General features: G+C 35.2%; 1 protein-coding gene across 2 annotated transcripts in view; it reads left to right on the forward strand.

The window, feature by feature from the left end:
• The first annotated feature begins 8,161 nt into the window (after nt 1-8,161).
• Nucleotides 8,162-25,229, forward strand: part of LOC141450687 (uncharacterized) — a 91,783-nt gene continuing 74,715 nt past the window's right edge. Inside the window, exon 1 of one of the 2 annotated variants that reach the window (XM_074121354.1) lies at nt 8,162-8,547. In XM_074121354.1, the coding sequence (XP_073977455.1) occupies nt 8,229-8,547 (319 nt within the window). In that variant the 5' untranslated portion in view covers nt 8,162-8,228. Of the gene's footprint in view, nt 8,548-9,834; nt 12,087-25,229 lie in introns of those variants that run through there. The other variant, XM_074121347.1, reaches the window with a different exon arrangement.

The following is a 25,229-nucleotide window of genomic DNA, read 5'->3' on the forward strand; positions in this document are numbered from 1 at the left end:
AGTATATTCTAATAGTATATTTAATTTAAACCTTCTTACTTTAATAATATTGTTTTAGTTTCATTTTTTATAATTTGCAAATTATTTAACTTTTGCTAGGTGTTTCCGATGATTTTGATTAGAATGTTTTTTTTTAGCTCAATTTTTATAGTATAGCTCAATGATTGTGAAATATTCAAAGCTAAATCCTATTCTCATATTTACTTATTGTACATACGTGATAGATAATACTTACGGATTTATACTATCTACATCTTTTTAGAATTCTAAGGACAGCTTTGTTACAGGTTTCTTTATTGTAAGGTTATATTGTTCACTGAGGACAATTGCAACTCTCCGTGTAGATCGTTTTGAATTGTCATTATGTTACGCACATATGCGAGTGTAAATACAATTCATCTGATAGACGACGTGAATTATTCGCCCAGTGGGGGAGAGGCCCGAATGAGAAATCAGTCACGCTTTAGTGTAATAGTATTTTGTAGTCTCAATTTTTGAACAATATATGCCTTATTTTGACATTACTATGAAGGTTACTATTCATGATTTATTATTAGTATTTTTTAATAAAACTTATCTAAAACTTACATTCTCTTGTCCAAATTGTAGAGATTTTTGAGTTTCTCACTTAAACGAACTTGCTGTTTAATGTCCTAAACTCCAAAAAAAGTGTTGTTTTTTTTTACAAGTCTTTCATAAAGCCACAGGCATTCAAAGTGGTTTATTGGACTCCATACCCAAGTAATACTTGTGGGATAAAGCCTCTGGATCTTTGCAATGTCCAGACAGTCTTGATACTTTGCTGTGGGGATCTTTGCTGGTCTTAATTTGCGGCAAAGATTTCAAACTTCTACATTCCATGGCAATACTGTGATCCTGGAATAAGGCTGTTTCTGTTCTTCCTGATACATACATGCAGTGTGGGATATTCCCAGTTCGAATTCTGCGTGAAGCTACTACTTTATTTGTTGTAAAAAGTGTTAATAGTGTATGTGCTTCTACCTCCGACCACGGCAAGTAGTTGGACGGTAAGTTCAGCCGTTATTTTTTTAATTAAAAAATTTTTTTTGCAGCCATCCCGGTTTTGAACCTGTGTGGTTACATTTTAGTACAATTTATGGTTTTACTAACTGCGTATTGTTGGTAATAAATGAATAATTCGCAAGTACTCGTATTTCTCTTAATCTTAGCAAGGAAAAGCTGTGGCCATTGCTCAGATTATCGATTTTTGAGTTCTAAAGATCTCCTTGGTCAAAAAATGTGATTTAAAAAAAAAAAAAGAAAAAGAATCGTGTGCATCTAAACTTAAATTTGGAAATAAAATCATGTGAAATATTGCCACAGATTCCCAAAATTTGGGATAAAATTAATAACTATATTTTTTTCCCCCCATTATTCCAGTCAAATCTTCTTGGTGCTATTATTCTGTTTTGTGTGACTAGAGGAAATACAGGTGTGTGTGTGTCCCAGGTAATAATGTTACCTAAACTTTGTAAAATATTTCAAGTCCAGGTAAAGAAGGAAATGTGTCCGAAGGTTGTGATATTTTGTTGAGTGCGGGGTGAGTAGGGACCTGGCCAACGGTATAATTTCTGTAGCTAATGATATGTTAAGAATTGATGCTGGGTAGAGATGCCTTCCACCTCCAGCAGGACTGCTGCAGGTAAGAAAAATTGTTATTAAAATTTTAGTTTTACTAGAAATAAATTTTTCAAGCAAGTTTTATAACAGCTGTGTAACAATTATCTGAAAGAGGTGAAAGAAAACCATTTTTTGGAAAAACCTTTGCCAATTTTAGGGCACGCTTTTCATGTTTCTAAAGTTTTGGTGGAAATCCATCAATCTACTTGTTCTGGAAGTGATTTTCGACCAATTTTCTTGGAAATGGATCGAGTTATTTCCTGTAAACGAGTACCTGTACTGCATAACCTCTTAAGATTAAATTTTAAATTATCACACGTAGTTTGGAATATCCCATTACTTCTACTAAATCAGTCTCAGATAATAGTTTTATATCTTCATTCTCTTTTACTAGAAACGTTTCGGCCGGCATCTTCTACACCGTCATCAACCATATTTCATTTATAAAATAGTTTTTTTTTTAATATTATTAAGAATTCGTAACAAATTACTTTATTTTTGTATCACACTTTGGAAAACTTAGCTTTTACAAATTGTTTCGCTGTATAAATGTATGAAAAAATACAATATAAATTTATTGTATGGTGTATGATCTGCAATTAAAAATCTATTGTTTGGGTTGTTGCAAAAAATAATACAGTTATAAAGTAGGATTCGCCCTATATTATATAGAAAATGTGGGAATTTTATCTTTTATAGAAAAAGAGAAAAAAATTGTCAAAGTTGGGTGTTTTTCAACGTTACGCTTTTTCGTGCAGTTTTTGATGATCAACCCTTATACAACTGTCCTACCGGACAGTTTTAATTTATTGTGTATATTCACATCATATTCATCATTACAGATATCTTTAGCTGGGAGCTTCTTACCGCTCGCTGTTCGCTGATGGATCAGCAGGGTGCTGAATCTCCGGGTGCCGCTATTGTCGATTCTTAAATTAAAATAATAATTATTATTTAAAAAAAAATGATCTATATAAATTGCAATGTAGATTGCAATGAGGAGGAGGATTTCAAACATATAATAATGATATGTCCACGTTATGTGGTAGAAAGGAAACGAATGTTTGACGACATATTCAGGTATATAGAAGCACCATTTCGCTACGAAGACATAATATTCTCCACCAACATATATGTGCTTAAGTCTATAGGCAGAGCTAGCAATGAAATATGAATGTATTTAAAAGTTATAGCCGATTAGAATGAATGGAAGAAAATGATTAGAGAAGGATTACGTGATTTTAATTCAGGTTAAGCTATGTATAAGGATGGCAGAAATATAGAGTACTGATCCATCCATTAGTTGTAAGTTTGTATGTAAATAGTTGTGTATAGTAGAGGGATGAATGTGTGAAGCGAATGTATTTATAAGTAAGAATGGAGAGTGAGAGATATTCTAGTGATAAACACCTAGACGATGCTGGCTGTATACATAGACGATGCTGGCTGTATGGCGAAAGCCAATGCCAAAAAGAAGGCAAAAAAAAATCTATATAAATATTATTTAAAAATTTCCTGACACACGCCCCCCAAAAAACAAACTAAATTTTTAAGGCTTCATCACGTTGAAGCTGGATTTTTCGAAATCATCTTAATGATTAAAACGTTAAAACAAAAAATTGGGACATGTTTAACCGGAAAAAAAAATTAATTGAAAATTTTACTTATTTATCTAAACCATAAACAAAAAACTGCGAACCGGAAATTACGTAGTAGAAGGGGAGGTCGGCCAGAAACACCTGCTGTCTCACTGCCGCCCCATTGTTCCTCACCTGAGTGCTCCGTGGCCCCTCTACTTTCTCCCTCCATTACACGGTACTTTTGTTTTCCCATCCAAATACTTGGGTTTTTCACTTGTCTAACGGATAAAATAACTAAATTAATTCTTGAATATAAGTTCCTGAGTCAATCCTATAGGATAATAACTCTTGAAAGAAGGAAGGGATTAGCTATGAGGTTAGCATGCTGGACTCCCACGCGGAGGTCCCGGGTTCGAATCCAGCAGCTGACCCTTAGATTTTCTCTTCCTAGGAGCTTCTTACAGCTCACTGTCCGGTGATGGACAGTGTTGTCTGTAACGAGAGAACACTGTCCGGAGGCCGGCAGTGCACTGGAAAAAGCTCCGGGCGCTAATAACCACAGCTGTTGATGCGCAAAAAAAAAAAAAAAAAAAAAACTTGAAAGACTAGTGTGACTCTCACACGACTGCTCAAGGATTCTGAGCCTTTGAGGAGTACTCAATGGATGAATTCTTGGTCTCCTATTGACGTAATGGTTGATTTTCCATCACTGCCACGATTCCATTCAAAAATGGGTCGTTTCTGTTATGCAACAGCTGACCTCATAGTGCAATTTCATAGTACCCATTTTTCATCATCCTTTTCAAAGAGCTTTAAATCTCCGTTTGAAGTGGGTTAGCTTCTACGACGTACTTACAGCTTTATCTTCAATTACCGTAGATCGACTGGTACGCAAGGCCGAAATCTCCAGAATGAAATTTCTGGGACCAACATAGTGCAGGAGCCGGCAACCTATTTTAAGTAGAGAGCCATTTCTCCTTAAATAATTTTAATAAATCTTACCAAGAGCCGCAAGGATGATAGTGTAAAAAACCATCTCTAGATCATTTGTATTCACAAATAATTATTTTATGATATTCAATAACATTTAAATGTTTTAAAACTGTTTCCGGTAGGACAGTTGTATAAGGGGTTGATCGTCAAAAACTGCACGAAAAAGCGTAACGTTGAAAAACACCCAACTTTGACAATTTTATATACTTATTTTCACATATTGCAAAGTAAATAAACGAATAAATAATAACTAAACCTATATTTGAATGAAAATGGCGGCAGTCCTATATATTACGTACTGTATTTTAATATAATTCTATTCAATTTCAAACCAATCACATTTAAAAGTCTTTTTGAAAAAATATCTTGACTTTAATAAATGAAATTTTCATTTGTTTCAATAAAATTGAAATATACAATTTATTTTAGAGCAGGCAGAAGAGGTACAAAATTTGGATAAAAGAGCCGCGTGCGGCTCGCAAGTCGCGGGTTGCCGACCCCTGGACATAGTGCTTTCACTAACACCATTAATTTTTCAGCAGTTTGTCCTAGTTTAAACTCATCAAAGAAAAATGCCCAAAATTGCATGGAATTGAGAATATATTTCAGTCGGAAAAACGCTTTGAATAATTACTCAAGTCAAAAAACCACAAAATTTTCCCTAAGAACCATTTTCGACGTAGTAAGAAAAACGGTCGAGGAAGTTTTCATTTGTAGAGGAAAATTTCTCTTCTTCTTACATTAGTAAGAGGTATTTCTGGATTTTTTTTTTTTTAGAATGAAGTTTTGTAGAAAATGATCTCGCTACCTCTCTCAGCCTGAAAGATGTGTAAGTTTAGAACCTCAAAAAATTTGAGTAAGAAAAGGTCGTGTGAGTGTTCACAGCACAGAAAAGGGCCAAAATACTTTTTTATAATCCCAGGAATTGATTACCACTACACCCGACCAATATTTCCCTTATTCTTTTTTTTGCAGCACGAATAAAAAGGGAAATTTTGTTTTTATAATAGAAGTTATCGTATTGATTTATTAATTATAATCGATTGTAGTATTTATTTTTAAAGTAGTAACTCACAATGAGTCACACACCACAAAGCCAAAGAGAGGGCACCCGCTGCGTAACTCCCTTTTCATTAGTACCGGCACCGAAAGGAGCGGTTTGCATTTTAGAGCGCATAAGCCTTCTATATTATTATTATAAAACTGAATATAAAAACCTGCAACCTCCTTCACTGTTATTTGTACCTATGAACGGGAAGGTTCCTACACTTCACCGCCTTCTTCTAGATCCGTATCTCTCTCGCGTAATGTTTCAATAACACGTCTCATTAGCATTGCTATTAATAGTTTCTTGTTAATCATATTAATAAAAAAGAGTAACTATTGCGTTCGTTGCAGATTCTTGGACGCATCCGGTTTCCGATCAGCGAATTAGTAGCGTAACCCAGTGATTTTCTCGTTGTGACAACAAAAATGGCGTCGAACTGACGTAAATTTTTTTTTTTTTTAACTGACGATGGGCATCATTTCAGATAAAAATTATTCATAGTGTGAAAAACATATTTTTTGTCTATGTTTTTCACAGAATATAATTTAGATATTATTCATGACTAAATATTGAAGTTTTAATTATTTTTTTACTTTATTTATAATTGGCAACGATCCCAAAAATATGTTATCATCCACAAAATAGATAAAAAGTGTGTTTTTTCATTAAATAAACAATCTCTTCTATTGTTATAATATCTCAAGTTCTTTTTTAACAACTTAATAAGTGGTTAACAAGTTTGGAATGAATTTTAGACGTTACGTCATAATTTCAGTTTCTGTTTTTGCGTAAAATATAAATTTTTTTTTTTTAAATTACATTTGTGGTGGGGGGCGAGCTTTTTTGGACGCTTTCCCTTCAGGAACTGGAAGTGGTGTGATCTTACAAACTATTATTTTTTTTTTGTTAACAAACCGGAAGTATTTGCATTTTCATGCCAAAGTTACGAAATAGCCGAAAAATACCGGAATTCAAAATATTAATCACTTACAAAAAACAAACAAATATGTGTATCCTTTTATTAAAGCCCAAACTTTGGTATTAGGAATTCATGGAGTTATTTCAAAATAATAATAAAAAAAAAACAACCGGAAACCGGAAATTGAATGAATAAAAATTCAAGATTGTGCTCCGATAATAAATCTCCAGGTAAACCACACTGAATTCAATAAAATCTACGGTGGACATTGCGTGGTGGCTGTTTCCAATATTATGGAGAAATATTCCAATAACTATTAAAAACGATCAACATTTATTATTGGAGAATGTTTTTATTATTAATTTTTTTTAATGTCAGCTTTTATTGTAAACCGGACGATAGGGAAAATACCGTGTTATTAAGATATTTTAAACGAACGCCAGGGCCTAGGTTCTTGGTTTTTGTTACTAATTTCCCTTGTGAACACTAAAAATATTAATTTCCCTGATAGAAAGCGCTAGATTTTCCTGTGTATTTTCAGTTTATTAAGTTTAAAGGAAATCTAACGAGTATTTTTTGAAAAACTGGAAAATCGTTTCAGTCTACTTCCGGTTAATGGATTCTGGCCAAAAGGCTTCATATCAAAAATCGACTTCCGTTTCTAAAGGAAATATCAAGTCCAATCTTCTGGGAGTTTCCATTCTTGAAAGATTATCTTCAAAGACACGCGCGTCAGACAAGCTGAAAAACTCCTTTACTTCCACTTAGCAAGTATTGTGATCAAGTCACATTTTGGATACCTCATTTTCATCTTAAAGCGGAAGTCCTCCGGGGCGGGAAAGGAAAAATTAGAAAACTTCGAGCATGTAGTCACACTCCACAGCTCAAACTAGAAAAACCGGCAGCAAGTTTAAACTTCATATTTCATGTGGATACTGCCACAGAATGCACTTATAACTTAGCGGTCAAAATAACTCCACCGGAAGTAGCACTTTACAGGAAGTGCTTCCTTTTTTTTGGGGGGGGGAGATTCCCGCGGGAATGTGGCCCCCTACTCAGCACTTTGAGCTTGGCCTAGTTATTGCACTTATGGAACAGCTCAAAAAATTCATTTAAAAAATCCTATTTGAGAAGGGCACTTCCGGAGCGAGTTAGGTGAGATTGGAGTTCCATTTGCAGTGTATGGTCGCACTATTAAGAAGGGTTAAAATGGTTTAAAGCCCCAAATTTTGAAGTACACTTCGGTGAACCGGAAATACCTCGAAATTGAACAGATTTTTCTTTTCCAAACTTCCTTTTGGTTATTTTTAGATACGTTTTCTAAGAGAACCTGTTCTTTTTTTTGGGCAGGTATGAGGTTGAGAGGGGACAGTGTATCCTTTGTTCTTTACGGGATTTCCCCCAAAACTGTACAATGTGGGCGAGGATCAAAGTTAGTGTGTAATTTTGGAGCTGGAAGAAAAATTAACGGTGAGAAGCTCGGAAATTGTAGAACAGGAAGTGCGAGCTTCCGCCAGAGTTTCCGACTTTTGTTCATACGTCATACTTCCGGTGAAAAAATCAAAACAAAATTTTTCACAATCGAAATACTTTCTCTTACGTAATTAAAAGAATTGCTTGCAATTTTAAGGATTTTGTAAAAATAAATACATACAAATGGTTAAGCAGTACGAGATGATACGTGTTTTGAATACAATTTAATTCTTAAAATTGTGCAAGAAAAAAATTGAATAAAATATTTAATTGTCATTTTCTCCTTCAAAATCGTGTAGAAGTTTGCCTTGTGTAGGTGCACAAACCGGCAACAGTGTATAGACTGAACATTGTATAAAAAGATCGATATGACCGCAACCTTGGGACCGCAACCAGACCGACTCGTTTACCCCTACTCCAAGTATCATGCACACCAAAGCGTTCAGTACTGATTTTACGGTTGTCCGTATAACATATTAATGGGTAAAAGCGGTTTTCTTAAGGTGTTTTTATTTTTTTTTTAACCGAAACTACAAAAAAATTCATTTCGTGTTTTCAAATAGAGAGAGGAAACATGGAAATCATCGAAACATCGAATGGAAAACTTCGTGCAATATACGATGGATATATTTACCGCAAATATCGTGTAAGCAAAGATGGTCGGGTCTCGTGGGTTTGTCTGCAAGAGAAAAGTCACAAATGTAAAGGGCGATTAATTACACAGGATAATACGATATTTCGCGGTACTGAACATCAATGCAAACGCGACTTAGATCCGGCTACTGTCCGGCGGAAGTCTGCTCACAGAGTTCACAAAGTCAAGAAGAAGAAGAAGAAAACTAGTGACGAGGAAGAATACATTTCTGTGAGCAATATGGACCCGGAAGATGTGCGTAAGTAGCACCTTTTTTTTAAAGAAAATAAAATTATTTCGCTTCAGCATTTGCGGTCGCTCGAAGGCTTTCCTCAAACGCTCTGTCCGCCCATGGGTTCTCTGAGTTAGGCATTTAGAAAGGGAAGCCTGCTATATAGTCTGTCCAGTACACTGCACTAATCGGAGACTCCAGAACTGGGTTCTTCCCAGGGTAAGTTTAGGGTTATCTAGGCCTATAGGTCAGGTTCTATCTTAGAACAACATCCGCATCATATTTGGCGAATATTCGGATACAATTATTATTTTAAGAAGAAATAGAACTTCTTATTGCTTTTTCTCCCACACTACGAATTCTGCCTTCCGCGGTTCAATGTAGCCACACCGTCCTGGCATAAGCTAATCAGTAATAGTTGGGTTCTTGAGAGAGAAGAGTTCGTAGGATTTTCGGTTTAGATGTTTACACCTGTGAGTAGATCGCTTCGTGGAGAAGCAAACACGCTTGCAATCAAAGAAGACTGGCAGTTCAGCTGCGAATGGATAGACTACGCGACCCTGGATAGGTTCCTGGGCAAAGTAAAGGAAGACTTCTGGGTTAACAGAATGAAGGACTAGTACCAAAATAGGACAGAATAAGGAAGAAACAAGTGGAAGTCCTCTACTTTTCTAGGAGGCCGTCGAACTGTTCCCAGCTTATTGACAACACCATTGTCCTGAAACTGATGGCCAGTCACTGCGCACCATTGCGACTCAGTAGCAATCTCGCGGCTACTCAGTTTACCCAGGGCCTAAAAGGTGCACCATGCTGACATATGAGACGCAAAAACTTCCCACTTTGCATCTAAGGTCTGCGGTTAGTCGAATGGCCCTTGGCTTCGTTGCGCTGTATACCCTTGGAAAAAGACTATGTAATCACCAAATATTTCCTTCAGAGCTTAGGTAATGGGAAGGTTTTTTCTAAATTTGGAATTTATTTGTTCATCATATGTTTTTACTAAAAATTGCAATTATATTTCCGAAACGTTGGCATTAATGTGCGTCTATATTCCGGTAAACAGTTCGGACAAATGCCTAGAGAATTTAAGCTCTACTAAGACATTCTGTGCAGGCACACTTCCTGAGGTCTGTTATTCTTTCAACTTGGTATTTTGGTTCGAGTCATAAATTTTGTTACAAGTGTCACAACCGTACATTGCAAGGAAGTACTCAACTTCCTTTAAGAACTCCGATAAGGTGGTACAGCGCACTGAGTTAACAAGTACCAGGAATGCCTGCTCTTCCCTAAAAGTGCTCATTTGGGGGGGGGGCAAATTCGACGAAATAAAGGTTTAATATAAGATTTCTTTGATCAGGTTAGAAGATAATCGAGGGTACCATTTGCGTGATGGAAACTGGCCGGAAATTGGCTCAATACATTGGCACTTCCTGTTGGCTGATTTAGGTAGGGGTGGTTCGATCGTTTTCTCTGTCAGATCAAGTTAGCATCTCGGACCGGAAACTACCCTTACATTAATTTTTCTTTGGTTGGAAATCATTTTTTTAAAATAGCGCAAACAATCTTCCCAGTTTTGGAGGCGGAAGTTGGTAGCCTGGAAGTTTGGTAATGCAGACGAGTGCGCAGTACTTGATCTTGCCAGCGTTGTAAGAGAGAGCTGGTAACATTAATACAGGCGTACCCATATTTACTTTCTTTTTTAATGCAGTTAGGGAAACCTTGAGCGCAGTCGATGCTCCTCTCTGAAAGGTTTTTCTCCCCAATTTTTCTTTTTGTGTGTTGGATCCCCATAAAGTTTTTGGAGAGCGAGAGAGAGAGAGGGGCCCTCGAAGAGAAATGAGAAGAGAAACACCCCCATTTTTATTGGCAGTAATAACGATATTAGTTTGATGTGGCAACGTAGCGTAGTCTCTCGGCCCCCCCACTCTTATTTCATTTTTATTCTCTCCCTTCCACCTTTTTTTTTTATATAGCCAGTCCAGCACCAAATAAGAGTCTTTAGAGAAGGGATGGACTGGTCTAAGTAGAGGAGGAGGAAGAGAATGAGTAGAGCCAACGACCCACCGAGAATAGACGAGGCGAACAAAGTTGGTTGTTGTAGTAAGAGAGAGGGACAGAGAGAGCGCCGGAGAGAAATAAAAAAAAAAAAGAGAATAAAGTTTCCCCTCCTCGAGTAGGCTTCTCTGACTTTAATATCGCGCATGCGCCTCTTAAACTCTAGCCTGCTCTCTTCCCCCTCTACCTTAGACTTAATAATTCCCCTCTTTCTTTACACTAACACAAGCACACTCGCTACATTCATCTGTTAAAATGGATAAAAAAAAAAAAAAAAAAAAAAAAATTAAAATTAAAACTGGTGTGAGTAGATGCGAGAATATTGTGAAGAGGGTCCCCTCTTTAAGAGAAAGAGAAATTTCCACCAACAGACTGATGAGAGAGAAACGTGGTTGTAAAAAAAGAAAAAAATAATATAATAATTTTTGTGTAAAAGTAGTGGGGGAAAGCTTAAAAGCGTCGGTGGTGGATCATAGTGTGTAAGGATCTTGTTTGTGGTGAGTCATCCGTAGTTATTTGGAAGCCTAAGTGATGTTCTTCCTTCATTTTATGAAATCCCAGTAAAGAGCTCGCAAGATTTGTTTTTTTTTTTTTTTGGCTAACGTCATAGTGTTTTGTAAAATGATACATGTGTAATGTTTTATTGCTTTTTTGTAAAAAATAAAGTATTACATTATTACAATATTTTAATTTTCGTAAATAATTATTTAAAACAAAAATTACATTGACCCTAAACACCATTTTAAAAACAAAACAAATTCACTTTCAACACAACACACGCAGGGGCCACCTGAGACCCAATCTTTCTGGTTGTCCACACCAGAGTGAGCGCGCTGTTTGTAAACAAACCTTGGCCTGCGCGCCTCTTTTTTTCCCTAAACTTCCCCTACTCCCGATCTCCCGCTTAAAAAGAACGAAAGAAAGGAAAAAAAAAAAAAAAAAAAAAAATAGTCTACCCGCCAAACAACACACTGGTACAATCCACAGCCAGCTGTATTATCGTGCGCTAGCCCCAGACCATGTGAGTTGAGTGTACCCACCCACTACTACACTTCGGACGCACACATACACAGCGACAAAAAACACACCGGGTTAATTCATTATTATACTTCCTTCCTTCTGTCAACGTCACAGAAAACCAGTAATACTACTGTACAGTGCAAAGGAGTAAAGTCGCTGGTTCAAAAGCTACGTGTGTTTAAATTTTTTTTAATTTTTTTTTTTTTATTTCTATTATTGGTGTTGCATTTATTTTTATTATTTCAAATTATTTATTATTATCTTAATGACTTCATTCAAATTAATTATTTATTATAATTTTAATTATTTTATGAATTATCGGTTAAAAAAGTTTTGCAAATAAAAACAGTTAATAAAAAGTGCGAAAATATATACATTTTTTGGGACTTCTTTGAAGACTTCCAATTTTTGCGGCCACGAAATTGCGGACGCAGCAGCTTCACCACCACCTCATCTGATAAGGGAATTTATTTTTTGATTCTTTATTGAAGGTAAATATACTATTTATTTATTTATATTAAAAAGTGCGGTTTTGAGAGATAGCAACTTCATTTATTTTTTATTTCATTGATTTTGGATAATTTTGATCATCAAAGGGTAGCTTCAAGAAGCTACCTGATGATGCATTAAGAATACTTTTACTCCAAAAATGGAACTTTTACTTTCAAAAATTAACATGTGATTCCCCCAGAACACAAAACCAGTATATTTTATGAGATAAGCTTATCTGCGAGAAAAACCTCTTTTGAATCACTTTAAAAATGTTATTAATTTTTTAAAAAAATGGCCCACTTCCGAGTAACTGATTTGCTTGGAATTTATCATGTTAATTAAAGATTTGAATCATTTTTATGCTATTCAAGTGATGAGACCGTCCTTTATACATTGAAGTGACACCTTCAGTCATGAAAATAGTGCATCATCCTTAACCTACTAACAAATTTAATTTTCGCTCATTTTCGGTTAATTTCCGGTTTAAAAATTGGGGAAAAAATCTGAAATTTGCACGAATACGTTACTCTTACTGTTCCGAGGTTTAAGATGAAGCGAAACGCTGTTGTCGGGTGCTCAGTGCTAAAAATTTTTTTGTAATAATTGTCAATGGAATACCGTTATTAATTTAGATTCACTGAGGATCTGTCGTAAATAAAGTTAATTTTTTGACTTTTTTTCTCCTGCTAACGATTCTGCAGAGATTAGCGATCTGCTTCAGGGCAAACAGTCTGGCATTGCAACCTATCACTGTTGGACTCAATGGTTAAGATGCCTACAACTAACAAAAGTTCAGCTTTCCATCTGTTATAGTTTTTGAACTTGGACATATCCGGCCGGAAATATGGGCTAAAAAACAAAGGATAATCCGAAATTGCTTATCACCGGAGATCGTGGTGACAAAAAAAAGATCGAGATTTTAATTAATATTAAACATTCCTAGTTTAAAGAAAGCTTTATATGTCGTGTGAGTGTCTAGGGAATTTATCTCTCCTGCTGATTATGAGCAGGAAGCGGAAAAACGATAGTTTCGGTGAAAAATCACTCCACCGGAAGTAAAATTTTAATTTGAATGTCTTTTTCGTCTTCTTCTTTTAATTTTTTATTTTCTGGATAAATGATCCATGAATTGGACGAGGCGAAATCCTGATCATTACCTTCGCCTCCCACTAATCAGAACTCACCCTCTGCTGCTAGTCCAGGTAGTTCTATTTTGGGATATACGGTGATAAAAGAGGTACAGAGCTTTCGGCCACGTAAAAGATGATTATTGCATCAGAACTAAATTGCACCTGTACGGCAAAAGATTTTTATATTGTTAATCTACTCGTATTATGAAAATAATTTTAAAGTCCACCAGGGACTATAGCAAGGAACTGTAGGGTCCAACCGAACCTTCAAACCTCCTGAGACTGCTATCCTTGCAATATCTCCGCTTCCTTAGTTAAAGCTGCAATCAGAATCTCCGGACAAACTATTCACGCAGACCTTAGAATTCCTCGCGATAAGAAGTACCTCGAATCCTTTTACTTCCCCTTTAAAGAGTAAGTATTGCTTTCCAGAATTCTATTCAGTTTCCACCGGAAATACAAGTTTTTACCGGATGTAGTGCGTGTTATTTAAACAGAATAATATCTCAAAGACCGGAAATTTGCGGATAGCCCGAACTTGGAATACTGTTGTCACTTGAAATACAATTTTTTAAAATTTATACCAAATCAATGTACATTTCAATCTGTTCCTGAGAATGACAGCCCTGAAGATGACTTAGTCCTGGGTCGAAAGATTGGCGCATAAAATAAAATTTTTTGAATGAAATTGGCAACATTGTTTCTTCCTTTTAGATACCAAATTTTTAGAACCCAAATCGTTGAACCGAAAGTCCCTAATTTTACTGAAATGATTTTGTTAATTTTCAATATATAAATTTTGGGGGAGAGGGGAATTTGGGAAACAATTTTCTTTAAACGTTGTTTTTCTGTTTTCCCAACTAAATAGTTCGCATTTTCCTGAGCGTTTTCCTGGCTAATAGGAGGCTTTCAGGGAACCAACTCTTTAGGCATTCATTCCTCCGGAGAGAAATTTAGATTTTTCCAGATACGTAATCACCTAGAAATATTGAAAGCACTATATCTAAAATTTAATGAAAATCAGTTTCCCGGAAGGGTCTTATTACAAAATTAGTTTCAGAGTTTTTTAATTTTTCCTCTCGAAAATGGCTTTCATTATTTATGACATTTTGATCGAAATTTGTTTGTGTAATAAACAAACGCTTTTATTTGAATCGATTTTACTGAGATAATTATTTTCGATTATTGTTGGAGAATGGATCCCAACTTGTGAAAGTTACCTTTGAATTTACCGTTGGCGTCTTTAGGGGAAGTGTTAACTTCTTGCTGGGGCTATTTAGGGCAACTAAATAGCCCCAATTCAGTAGTGAGTGTAAAATTGTTAGTTTGGAAGATGTAGAGGAAATGGTAACAATTAGGTTAGGAGGAAGTCCGGTGAGTGTTCACTTCGTACATGTTTTATAGAAAGTCAGTCTAGGAGCTCAGTAGCTCCAGAACTTATCTTCCAGGTCCTTTGTAGTTAATCCTCCTAGACCTTCGCGATCTTCAATGTCAATGGTCAATAATCTTGTTATTCCACTTGGGTACTCCTGCAGGACTCTTAGCCTTTAAAAATCCTTCAAACCGGAAGTACCGCTCATTCCCGATTCCCCCCACACAAACTGAGCATTCGCTGCACGCTCTCCATTATCTCATCTCCTTTTGCTAGAACCTTGGTTACAGCAATGGGCAAGTCAAAATTAACTCAGACATATCTAAGTACATCGTCTTTAGACTGAAACAACAGATCCTTGCATCCAAGTTCATGAACAGTTGTCCTCTATTCAACCAACCGACCATGTTGCGTTAGATATTGCTTTACGTAGACAAGAACCTCCGTACCAGACTTATTGAACTTAATGAGAGATTCAAGCGAAAAGCGACATATAACAAACATTTAAAACTAAAGTTACAGAATAAGAGACGATTATATTCTGGCCCATCTTGAACCGGATACGATACACGAACACGAATACAAACTCTACAGTCTAAAATCCTCTGCCGTATCGAATACGCACCTTACTAAAGTAAAGTAATGCCCAATTTTTTTCCAAGCACTCTTTTAAGTCCATTAGGTGTTTTGGACGGAGGCGACTAGCAAAACTACTTTATTGCTAATTCCTTTTATGAACCATTGATTAAAATTTAAGGCCCAGTAGAACCCAGTACCACAAGACATCTTAAGCTTTGTAGGCCTCCTGTCTCCACTTCTAACAGGTCGGCTATCGTGACGCCTCACTCCTTAGTAAACTTCAATCATAAAGATCTCAGCATTCCTTTAGTTTCTAAATCCCCACAACCACTTGTCTCCAACAACCGAATCCTCTGGCAGCATACTTCCATCCAATCCTCGTAGACGGCTGAGGCACCGTAGACCGCGCGACCTACTGGTCATCACCAGCATACCCATTATTCACGTTCTACAGTCATTTATTTCTAAATAAATGAGTAAAACATTATCTGTTTTACTTGATACTCGCATAGCGCATTACAAAAAACTCATATCAAAAAAATAATGCTATTAAAATAATGTATATATAGCTACAATATAAAAATTGTGAGGAAAAAAATATTCCCATAAATTGTTTCAAGCCTTAAATTTTCAATTTTTTTCCATTCAAACAAATTTATTCAACCTTGAGAGTTCTTTTCTTTTTTTATTGCAGGAATTATTTTCTAGAACTACGTTATTCTTTAAATTCTATTTTCTTACAAGGAATTCTTAGATTCCCCACTGTTTCGTTTAATAATTATGCTTTTTTATTCACTTCAAAATAATTTTTTTATAAAATGTGATTTTCTTGGTACTTTTTTGTTCTTAAAAAAAAAAAAAAATCCAGATCTTCTTTTCTTCTCTATTTTTTTAGACTTAAAAAAGCATGCAATATTACTAGTAAACGTTGGAGTACAATTAATGACAGTACAATGAATATTAGGAAGAAAAAAAATAAATAGAAATAATTGGTCTAGAACTGCTTAAATTGGTCTAGAACTGCTTCAGTTGGTCTAGAACTGCTTCAATTGGAGTAGAATTGCTTCAGTTGGTCTAGAACTGCTTCAATTGGACTAGAATTGCTTCAGTTGGTCTAGAACTGCTTAAATTGGTCTAGAACTGCTTCAGTTGGTCTAGAACTGCTTCAATTGGACTAGAACTGCTTAAATTGGTCTAGAACTGCTTCAGTTGGTCTAGAACTGCTTCAGTTAGTCCTAGAACTGCTTAAATTGGTCTAGAACTGCTTAAATTGGTCTAGAACTGCTTCAATTGGACTAGAACTGCTTAAATTGGTCTAGAACTGCTTCAGTTGGTCTAGAACTGCTTCAATTGGACTAGAATTGCTTCAGTTGGTCTAGAACTGCTTAAATTGGTCTAGAACTGCTTCAGTTGGTCTAGAACTGCTTCAATTGGACTAGAATTGCTTCAGTTGGTCTAGAACTGCTTAAATTGGTCTAGAACTGCTTCAGTTGGTCTAGAACTGCTTAAATTGGTCTAGAACTGCTTCAATTGGACTAGAACTGCTTAAATTGGTCTAGAACTGCTTCAGTTGGTCTAGAACTGCTTCAATTGGACTAGAATTGCTTCAGTTGGTCTAGAACTGCTTAAATTGGTCTAGAACTGCTTCAGTTGGTCTAGAACTGCTTCAGTTGGTCTAGAACTGCTTCAGTTGGTCTAGAACTGCTTCAGTTGGACTAGAACTGCTTCAGTTAGTCCTAGAACTGCTTCAGTTGGTCTAGAACTTCTTCAATTGGACTAGAACTGCTTCAGTTAGTCTAGAACTGCTTCAATTGGACTAGAACTGCTTCAGTTAGTCCTAGAACTGCTTCAGTTGGTCTAGAACTGCTTCAATTGGACTAGAACTGCTTCAGTTAGTCCTAGAACTGCTTCAGTTGGTCTAGAACTGCTTAAATTGGTCTAGAACTGCTTCAGTTGGTCTAGAACTGCTTCAATTGGTCTAGAACTGCTTCAGTTAGTCCTAGAACTGCTTAAATTGGTCTAGAACTGCTTCAGTTGGTCTGAAACTGCTTCAATTGGTCTAGAACTGTTTCAGTTAGTCCTAGAACTGCTTCAGTTAGTCCTAGAACTGCTTCAGTTGATCTACAACTGCTTCAATTTTATAATCAAGCTTGATAAATTTTGCGATGAGGTGGTTGTATTTTTAGGCAAAGACGGAGAAAAAAAATCGTTTATAAACAATTAGTATTGGTATAACAAGTTTAAAGGAAATAGCAAAAAAAAAAAAAAATCCCATTTTTTTAAAGGGGCACTTCCGGTTTTAGCATTTTTTTCCCCCCCTAAAAGCATATTGCTAGATCCCATCAAGAAAAACCTAAAATACAAAAAAAAAATTAGAAATTTTTGCGTTTTTTAAAATTTTATTTTCAAATTATGCCAAAGTTACGGACGAACAAACATTATGACTTACAAAACCAGATAGGAAAACCCCCCCAAAATTGCTTATTGAAGAGATATAATTTTTTTTTTTTATCCAAAATTCTGTCAGAAAATAAATGATAGCGGCACCGCTACAAAGGAAAATTTTGCTTAGTTTGTGTTTTTTTCTTTTTATAAAACTTATTGTGTGTGTCCATTAGTGGATTCACAATATTTTCCAAAAAACTTATTTTGACGTCTTATAAAAAATGGTGAGAAATTTTTTTAATTTTCTCTTCTCTTATAGATTTAAAAAAAAATACAATATTTGTCATTGGAACAACCTTGATCTAAACACACAAAATATTATTTTTTTTTTTCACATAAATTTACCCAATTAACACAGAAATTCCAAGAACTAATTGTTTATTGTTAGTATTTGGACAAACTTATTTAACAATAATTAGTAAGAAAAAAAAAATTAATGTTGTGTAAAATTCACTTGAGAAGTGTTTTTGTGTAAATAATAAATTAAACAAAACTCCAATTGTTTTGATTAAATTCATCGCTGTTTATAGTGGAATGATCTATTTATAAATGTGTATAAATATTTGATCACTTACTTTATTTATATTTGTTCACTTTCTTGTACAGATAATTTTGCTTTGTCAGACGATCATTATCAAGTAGCCTGTATTGTTATACTTTCGGGAATTTTTGTATTTTAGCGGGGAATACGTGCGGGCATTGTCACCCAGCTGGGTGCTTTTGTTTTTTTATTTAAGCGGAAGTATGAGCATAAATGACGTCACAAGAGAAGCTAGCGTGAACAATAATAGCACGACGCGTTGTTCTTACTGTAAACCTTAAAAGTTGACCAGCAGCTTTAAACTCCTAAGTTTGGAAATTTTTTTAATTCTTATAGTATTTGTGAAATCCTCCATAATACGGTACCTTAGACCCAGGGGTCGGCAACCTATTTTAAGTAGAGAGCCATTTCTCCTTAAATAATTTTAATAAATCTTACCAAGAGCCGCAAGGATGATAGAGTGTAAACAACTCTGCAGATCATTTGTATTCATAAATTATTATTATATGATATTCAATAACATTTAATTGTTTTATATATATTTATTTTCACATATTGCAAAGTAAATAAACAAATAAATAGTAACTAAACCAGTGTTTGAATGAAAATGGCGGCAGTCCTATACAATATTACGTACTGTATTTTAATATAATTCTATTCAATTTCAAACCTATCACATTTAAAATTCTTTTTGAGAAAATATCTTTACTTTAATAAATGAAATTTCCATTTATTTCAATAAAATTGAATTATACAATTTATTTTGGGGCAGGCTGAAGAGCCACAAAATTTGGCTAAAAGAGCCGCGGGTTGCCGACCCCTGCCTTAGACGGATACCTGTAATCATCATCCATAACTCTAAAGAACCCTAAAAATATTTTCTAACAGTTACATGATGATTAAAAGTTACAGAGAGGTGTGTGTGTGAGGTATCGCCATTTTCCGGAAAAATCTTAAAAAACTTTCTGCGAAGTATTACTTCCGATATACTAATTTGTTTTTCAAATTCCTCTTAATATTATACGCGATTGGACCATTGCATTGAAATGGTACTTTTTTTGGGGGGGGGGCAGAGTCAACTCATGTCTCTCCCAGAAAAGCGCCATTGATAGGATTTCCACGCATGTCCAATTTTAGTAAGCCAGATTTTAAAGAAAATCGCAGGAGCTGATGGTAAGGAAATCTCAAGAAATTAATAAGAGAATTCAGTAAAAAGTGATTACTCAGCTGGATCTAGTTCGTTCCTGAGTTAGGTGCCCTGGGAGAATGATAAACCCAAAATGTCTCTGAGCTTCCTGCATGTTGTTGCATCAGAGCTATTGTAAACCACAGGACATTAAGCTTTCCAAAAAATCATTTGTGTTTTTGAAATTCGAAGATCTCAAAAATGGATAATTTTGGTGAATTTCAATTTCAAAAATTTTGGCATAGTTCCCTACTTGACGTAGTAAAGGTAAAATGAGCCCTGAGTGTTTTTTTTTTTTTGAGTTACATGATGGAGATTTATATTTACCGAATGATTAGTATCAGATAACTCTTCAGCTCAGTGGTTAACGCATTCCCTTGCGGAGATCCCGGATACAGTCCAGCTGTGTCCCCAGAGATTGTCTCTTACCGCCTCCTTAAAGTTTAATGTCCCACGATAGAAAAAGACTTCCGGCGCCAATGTGCTTAGATGCAGACGCTCCTTAAAGAAAATTCAATTTTATAGCAGATAAGTCCTTCATCTACATCAGCGTGTCCCAACCTGTGGTGGTACGCGAGTTGCTGGTTAGTGGTACGCGAAAAATAATCAATAATGGCGGACATAAAATATAAATAAATAAATAAATCATAAAAATATCTTAAAAACCTTTTTTTTGTCTATAATACATAAAAATTATTTTAATATTAATTAATTACTTTAATATTATACAGTAAAGTTGTTAATATGAACAAGTAATAAGGTTATTCTGTCTCAAGATATACGAGAAAATATAATAGCACATTTAACAGTATTAAAATTGTCTTTCATGGAGTATTTTCCAAAACCCGAAAACACAAATAGTAATCGGATTTCAAAGCCCCTTTCTATAAAGACAAATTTAGGAAAAGCTACATCATTATCAATAAAAGATAAAGAAAATTTAACAGAATTATCATGTGACAGAGCTTAAATGATAACTATGTAAAAATCTGCTTAAAGAGGCTGGATAGTAATGAGTAAGCTCTATCCAAGCAACATTAAATCTAATTTAAAAAAGTATTAAAACTAAGATTTACACTTTACAAAGTTTATGAAGTGAAGATGAACTTGGAACTCCTTTGTAACAGATACTTTTTGTATCTCTATACAAATAAAGGTGATAATAATAAAATAACAGACTCGGAATAACAAATTTCCCGAAATACAATCATTTTTACGAAGTGGTACAATTTAGCATGATGTACTACCAAGTGGTACGTAAACCAAAAAAAGGTTGGGAAACGCTGATCTACATTATTAGTTTACAACTAATCACTTAGTAAAAATTGCATCTTTAAAAAAAATTAAAAATCATATTCCTATTCTTAGTAAAATAAAATGCATGTGAATACTATAGCACCAGATGCTTCGAGTAGACGAAGACACTACCAGAGGGGCGTAATTGAACTCTACTTTGGTCAGGATGTGATTACTCGGTTTTTTGTGATCGAAAAATGCAATATTTTTTTGCCGCCCAACAATATTTCCTCCAGAATTGCAGCTTCAGATGTAATATGTGCAACATTACGTCATGCCCTAAATAGACACACCAATAATCATTCTAATATTCAACAGTAAATAATTTTTTTTTAAGGGAAAATAGATTCAATAAAACCGCGTAAATATTTCCACAATGGAAAAAGTAATTTCTGGGTGGAAAACAAATTTTATAAATTTCTGTCTCTTAAAAGAATTGATTACCTACACCATATACTTTTATGGAACGTATATCCTATCCAATCGTTAAATATATGAAACATTTTACAATGTCGTGGCACATTAGAGGAATGACTGTGGGTCTAAACACAGAAAGAAAATTGTTTGCGCCATTAAAAGAATGGAAAATACGCTTCTGAAAATTGGTAACTTCCGTTTTTACAGAATTCGGAGCCAAAAATGCGTTTTAAAAATATTTTTAATTTCACTAACACTTCGATAGACAGAGTATTGGAATAGTGCAGATTATTGGTTTGGATTTTTCGCCGAAAACGTCCGAATTCGGGTCCAATGAGTTCGAAAACCTTTTATGTGTGTGTGTGTGCATCCCGTAACTCGAAAACAAAAAAAGATACGAAAAGTTTAAGTTTGATATTACGTCGATGAGTAATAATAATAATATATATATTAGTGAAATTTTTTTTGGAGATATGCGTCTTCCGTTAAACTACGTGCACTAATGTTATTTTATATAAATTAACAAAGATATGCACGAGAATTTAGAGAAGAATCAATAATAGTGCAACATTATTGGAGCTGTCGAATGTTAACATTAGTAGTGAAGATGACTTTTCGAGCAGGCGCTACGGATCTGACAAGTGAAAGCTTTTTCAAGGCCAACTCAAATTATATCTCTAGAGTGTAATTTAAAGGAAATACCAGACCAATAAGAACATAGCCCCATTCCGGGAACGTGTTTGTAAAAAAAGAAGGTATTTTTTTTTTATTTCTTTTTTTTATAAATCTAAATGTTTATGTATGCGTGTTTAAATATATGTAATATTTGTGATTGTGTTAGTGAAGAAATGTAAGAAAGGCGCGGGGGAACAGACCGCGGCGTGAATCATGGGCCATACTCGTGAGCAATATTCCGTTGAACCAAGGAGCGGGAGTTACACAGCGCTCCATGCAGGCCAAATATTAACTCAACCATTAATATAATACGTACGATAATTTTTGTTTAGTAATTTTAGGTTGGTCATTCTGGGGCTTTTTTTTTCTTATTTTATTGATGCAGGAAGACGCACATTGTTCTAGTTTTTTTTTACACTATTTTTCGTTTTTGTTATTACGATGTATTTTCTATTTTGCTAATTTCCCTCCCAAGTTATCTTTGTACGGAATCACGGTCGCGTCATGGGAGAATGCCCAATGTAGAGCGTCGTTTTCCGTCCAACCCACTTGTCCTATAATATTGTTTCCGTCTGAAATAAAATACTATATTATTTTTATAAAATAATAATTGAAAAAAAAAAAAAATATATATATATCATTTTCTCTCGTATCCCCCTTAGCAAGCAATCTTGCAGTTGATTTTCAATTCTTGTTTTGCAATTTTTGTCGTGAAGGGCTTCACCAATTTCCTTTATACTTTGGTACAGAACGTTTATTTAAAAAAAACGCGAGGTTAGGGAAGAGATTAGCTTAGTGATTAGCGTACAGGGATTCTCACGTCGATATCCCGAGTTTAAATCCAGCGGCTATCCCCTAGAATTTCTCTCTTCTTCCAGCTCACTGTCCTGATCTAACGAGAGAACACTGTTTGGAGGCCGGCCATACACTGTAAAAAGGCTCCGAGCGCCAATAACTTCTGTGGGCGCGTAAAATGAACAGGCAGGATGTTCTCGGCAATGGCCAGAGAAAGACTTCGTTTCGAATTGCATTGGTGTTCTTCATCAGAAGCTTCTTGGGAATTGAAGATTTCTGTTGGTTACGTCAAAAAATAGAATGGTGTTGGGCATATATGTTTAAAATATTTTAAAATACGAATATACAGGCTTCGTGACAGTAAATTATTAAACTAAGGATTCAAGATTGGCGAGGAATCGGTAACTCAACCAACCCACATAGCCACGCCCTGAAGAAGACAATATATTTGTCGAAACGTTGGCAAAAAGACGCGTTGTTTTTTATTTGACCGATTCCTCGCCAATCTTGAAACCTTATTTTAAAATACTTCTTTAAATTGTTAAAAATTTTGTGTTTTTTTAACGAATAAAATATTTAATTTAAAGCTTGAATCAGATAATTTGGTACATTTATCCAGGGAAGGGAAGAGGGGTTTCCAGGTTTAAGAGAGCGTTAAGTAGGGCTTACCCTTCAATAAGGCTTACTCTCCAATAAGGCTTACCGTTTCAATGCAAATAAACTTTATTTTAAAATGTACTCATATCATGCATCAAGAACGAAGTTTTAACATTCTAATATTACGAGTATAACCACTTTACATTGTTAAGGTTTTTTTTAAGGATAGAACTGGGAGATTATAAGCTGGGAAAAAAAGGGAATATTTATGGGGATATTTTTTCCTTTTTTTTTTGGTGTCTGGAGGGAAATGGCAGAATGATAGGAGGGTGGCTACTTCGCGGCAGAGAGGGATGAGAATCTATAGAGTGTAGAGGAGTTTCAGCAGAGAGGTGGGACAATCGGGAGTGTGCTGGGAATATGGAGTCTATCTCATGGAAGGATTCGATTCTAGAACGTCACAAGCAGAATCAATCACAAGTCTGAGGCATTCTGGAGGGTACTACCACAGGTCAGGGGGGCTCCAGGCGTAGAGTAACAACGGGCCTGATACAACCACTTTGTTGGAGGAGCAGTTTGTTCTGTACAATCATCATCTTCGTGTCTCAATTTACCGGAGTTCACTTTGTCTTCTAGAGGAAAAGTCAGTTTACTGTCTTAAAATTCTGCCGAGGAATTCGACGTGCTTTCAGATTTTACGAAAACCAGTTTTCAAATTGTAGTTCTTGTGGAAATTTCCTGAATTCATATTCAGCTTTACGTGGAGTTGAATATATATTTTTTTTTTTTGGTAGGATGGAAATTTTTTGAACAAGTTTCTATTGAAACCGGAAATAGATTCGCGCGTCAAAAAACATGAATAAAACAATTGACTAAAAAGTACTTACGTGACCTAAATCAGACAAACTGAATCAATTACAAATCACAAATTCTTAGAATACTTTGTAGAACATTGAATGGGTTGGTGAAATTCGTCACTTGAATTAAAAAAGCCTTCTAAGAAATCTAAAATTTATGAGGATAAAATTTTTACGTATGATTCATATAAATAAATGTGTTGTAAAATGGGGAATTACAGATTACGATAGAAAATTTCAGATTTTGTCAGAAAACGCGTACAATATTTTTGTCATTGATGTAATCGTTGAAAATTCTAATTAAAAATCTGTCACACCAGATTTCCTCTGAAGGGACTTTCTTTTTTTTTAATATCCGGCCCCCCCATTCCTGGGGGTATTGTTACGGAGGGCTGGATGTGTTATTAAGGAACGACTTTACAGCAAATTCCTCCACCGGAAATACCCTCTCCTTTATTCCATGAATAGTTCACTTCCCGGAAATGAACTCCTAGGAGGCAATTTTGTAAAACATCGTAGTGGTTGGGTTAGGCTTCTCTGTAAGGGTACATTTCAGTGTAATGTTGGTGAGAGTTAATGTGGGTTACAGATTCCCAGTCTGAAGAATATTTGTAGGTTCGAACCCACAAGGAGTGTTGGGGCAGAGTTCACATCAGGTTTTTGGTTAAAATTAATTCGTTTGAAACTATAAGAATAAGTCGTGAGAACTGTTTACAATAATGACAAAAGCGAGAAATACAGCAAATTGCTGCCAGCATTCCAGAATGAAGCTGCAAGATTCAATTTATGGACCAAACTAATTACAGATAGCCTAACAGGGACTGGGTGAATAATGATTTGTCAAATTGGTCGAATGTCTACGGCATCGCTGACAACCTTACTCGACTATTTTAATGACATATTTTACTTTTCTAATTAATTTTATTACTATTAGATAATTTTATTTTATCTCGCTTGCAATGATCTAAAACGATTTAATAAAAACTGGTATTGAGCACACCACCCTCGTGTTGTCTTACTTCTTATGGAAGAAAAGATTTTATGGGAGGGGCCTACTTTACAACTTTGTTACTCGCAAATACAAGAAGCCAAAATATGATAAAAGATCCCCAGGATTTAAGAGATTCAACGAATACCCGCTTTAGCCTGGATCTCAGGAGTGAAGGAGCAGTTATCCAGATGCTTGAAAAGGTTATAATTTGTTGGGCCAATCTCTTAGCTTAAGTTCTCCAACTCGTTCAAAAAATTTTTT

Source organism: Rhodnius prolixus, unplaced genomic scaffold (assembly GCF_049639745.1).
Source record: "Rhodnius prolixus isolate KJV_2025 unplaced genomic scaffold, Rpr scaffold_8, whole genome shotgun sequence".
In the NCBI taxonomy this organism is placed as follows: Eukaryota; Metazoa; Arthropoda; class Insecta; order Hemiptera; family Reduviidae; genus Rhodnius; species Rhodnius prolixus.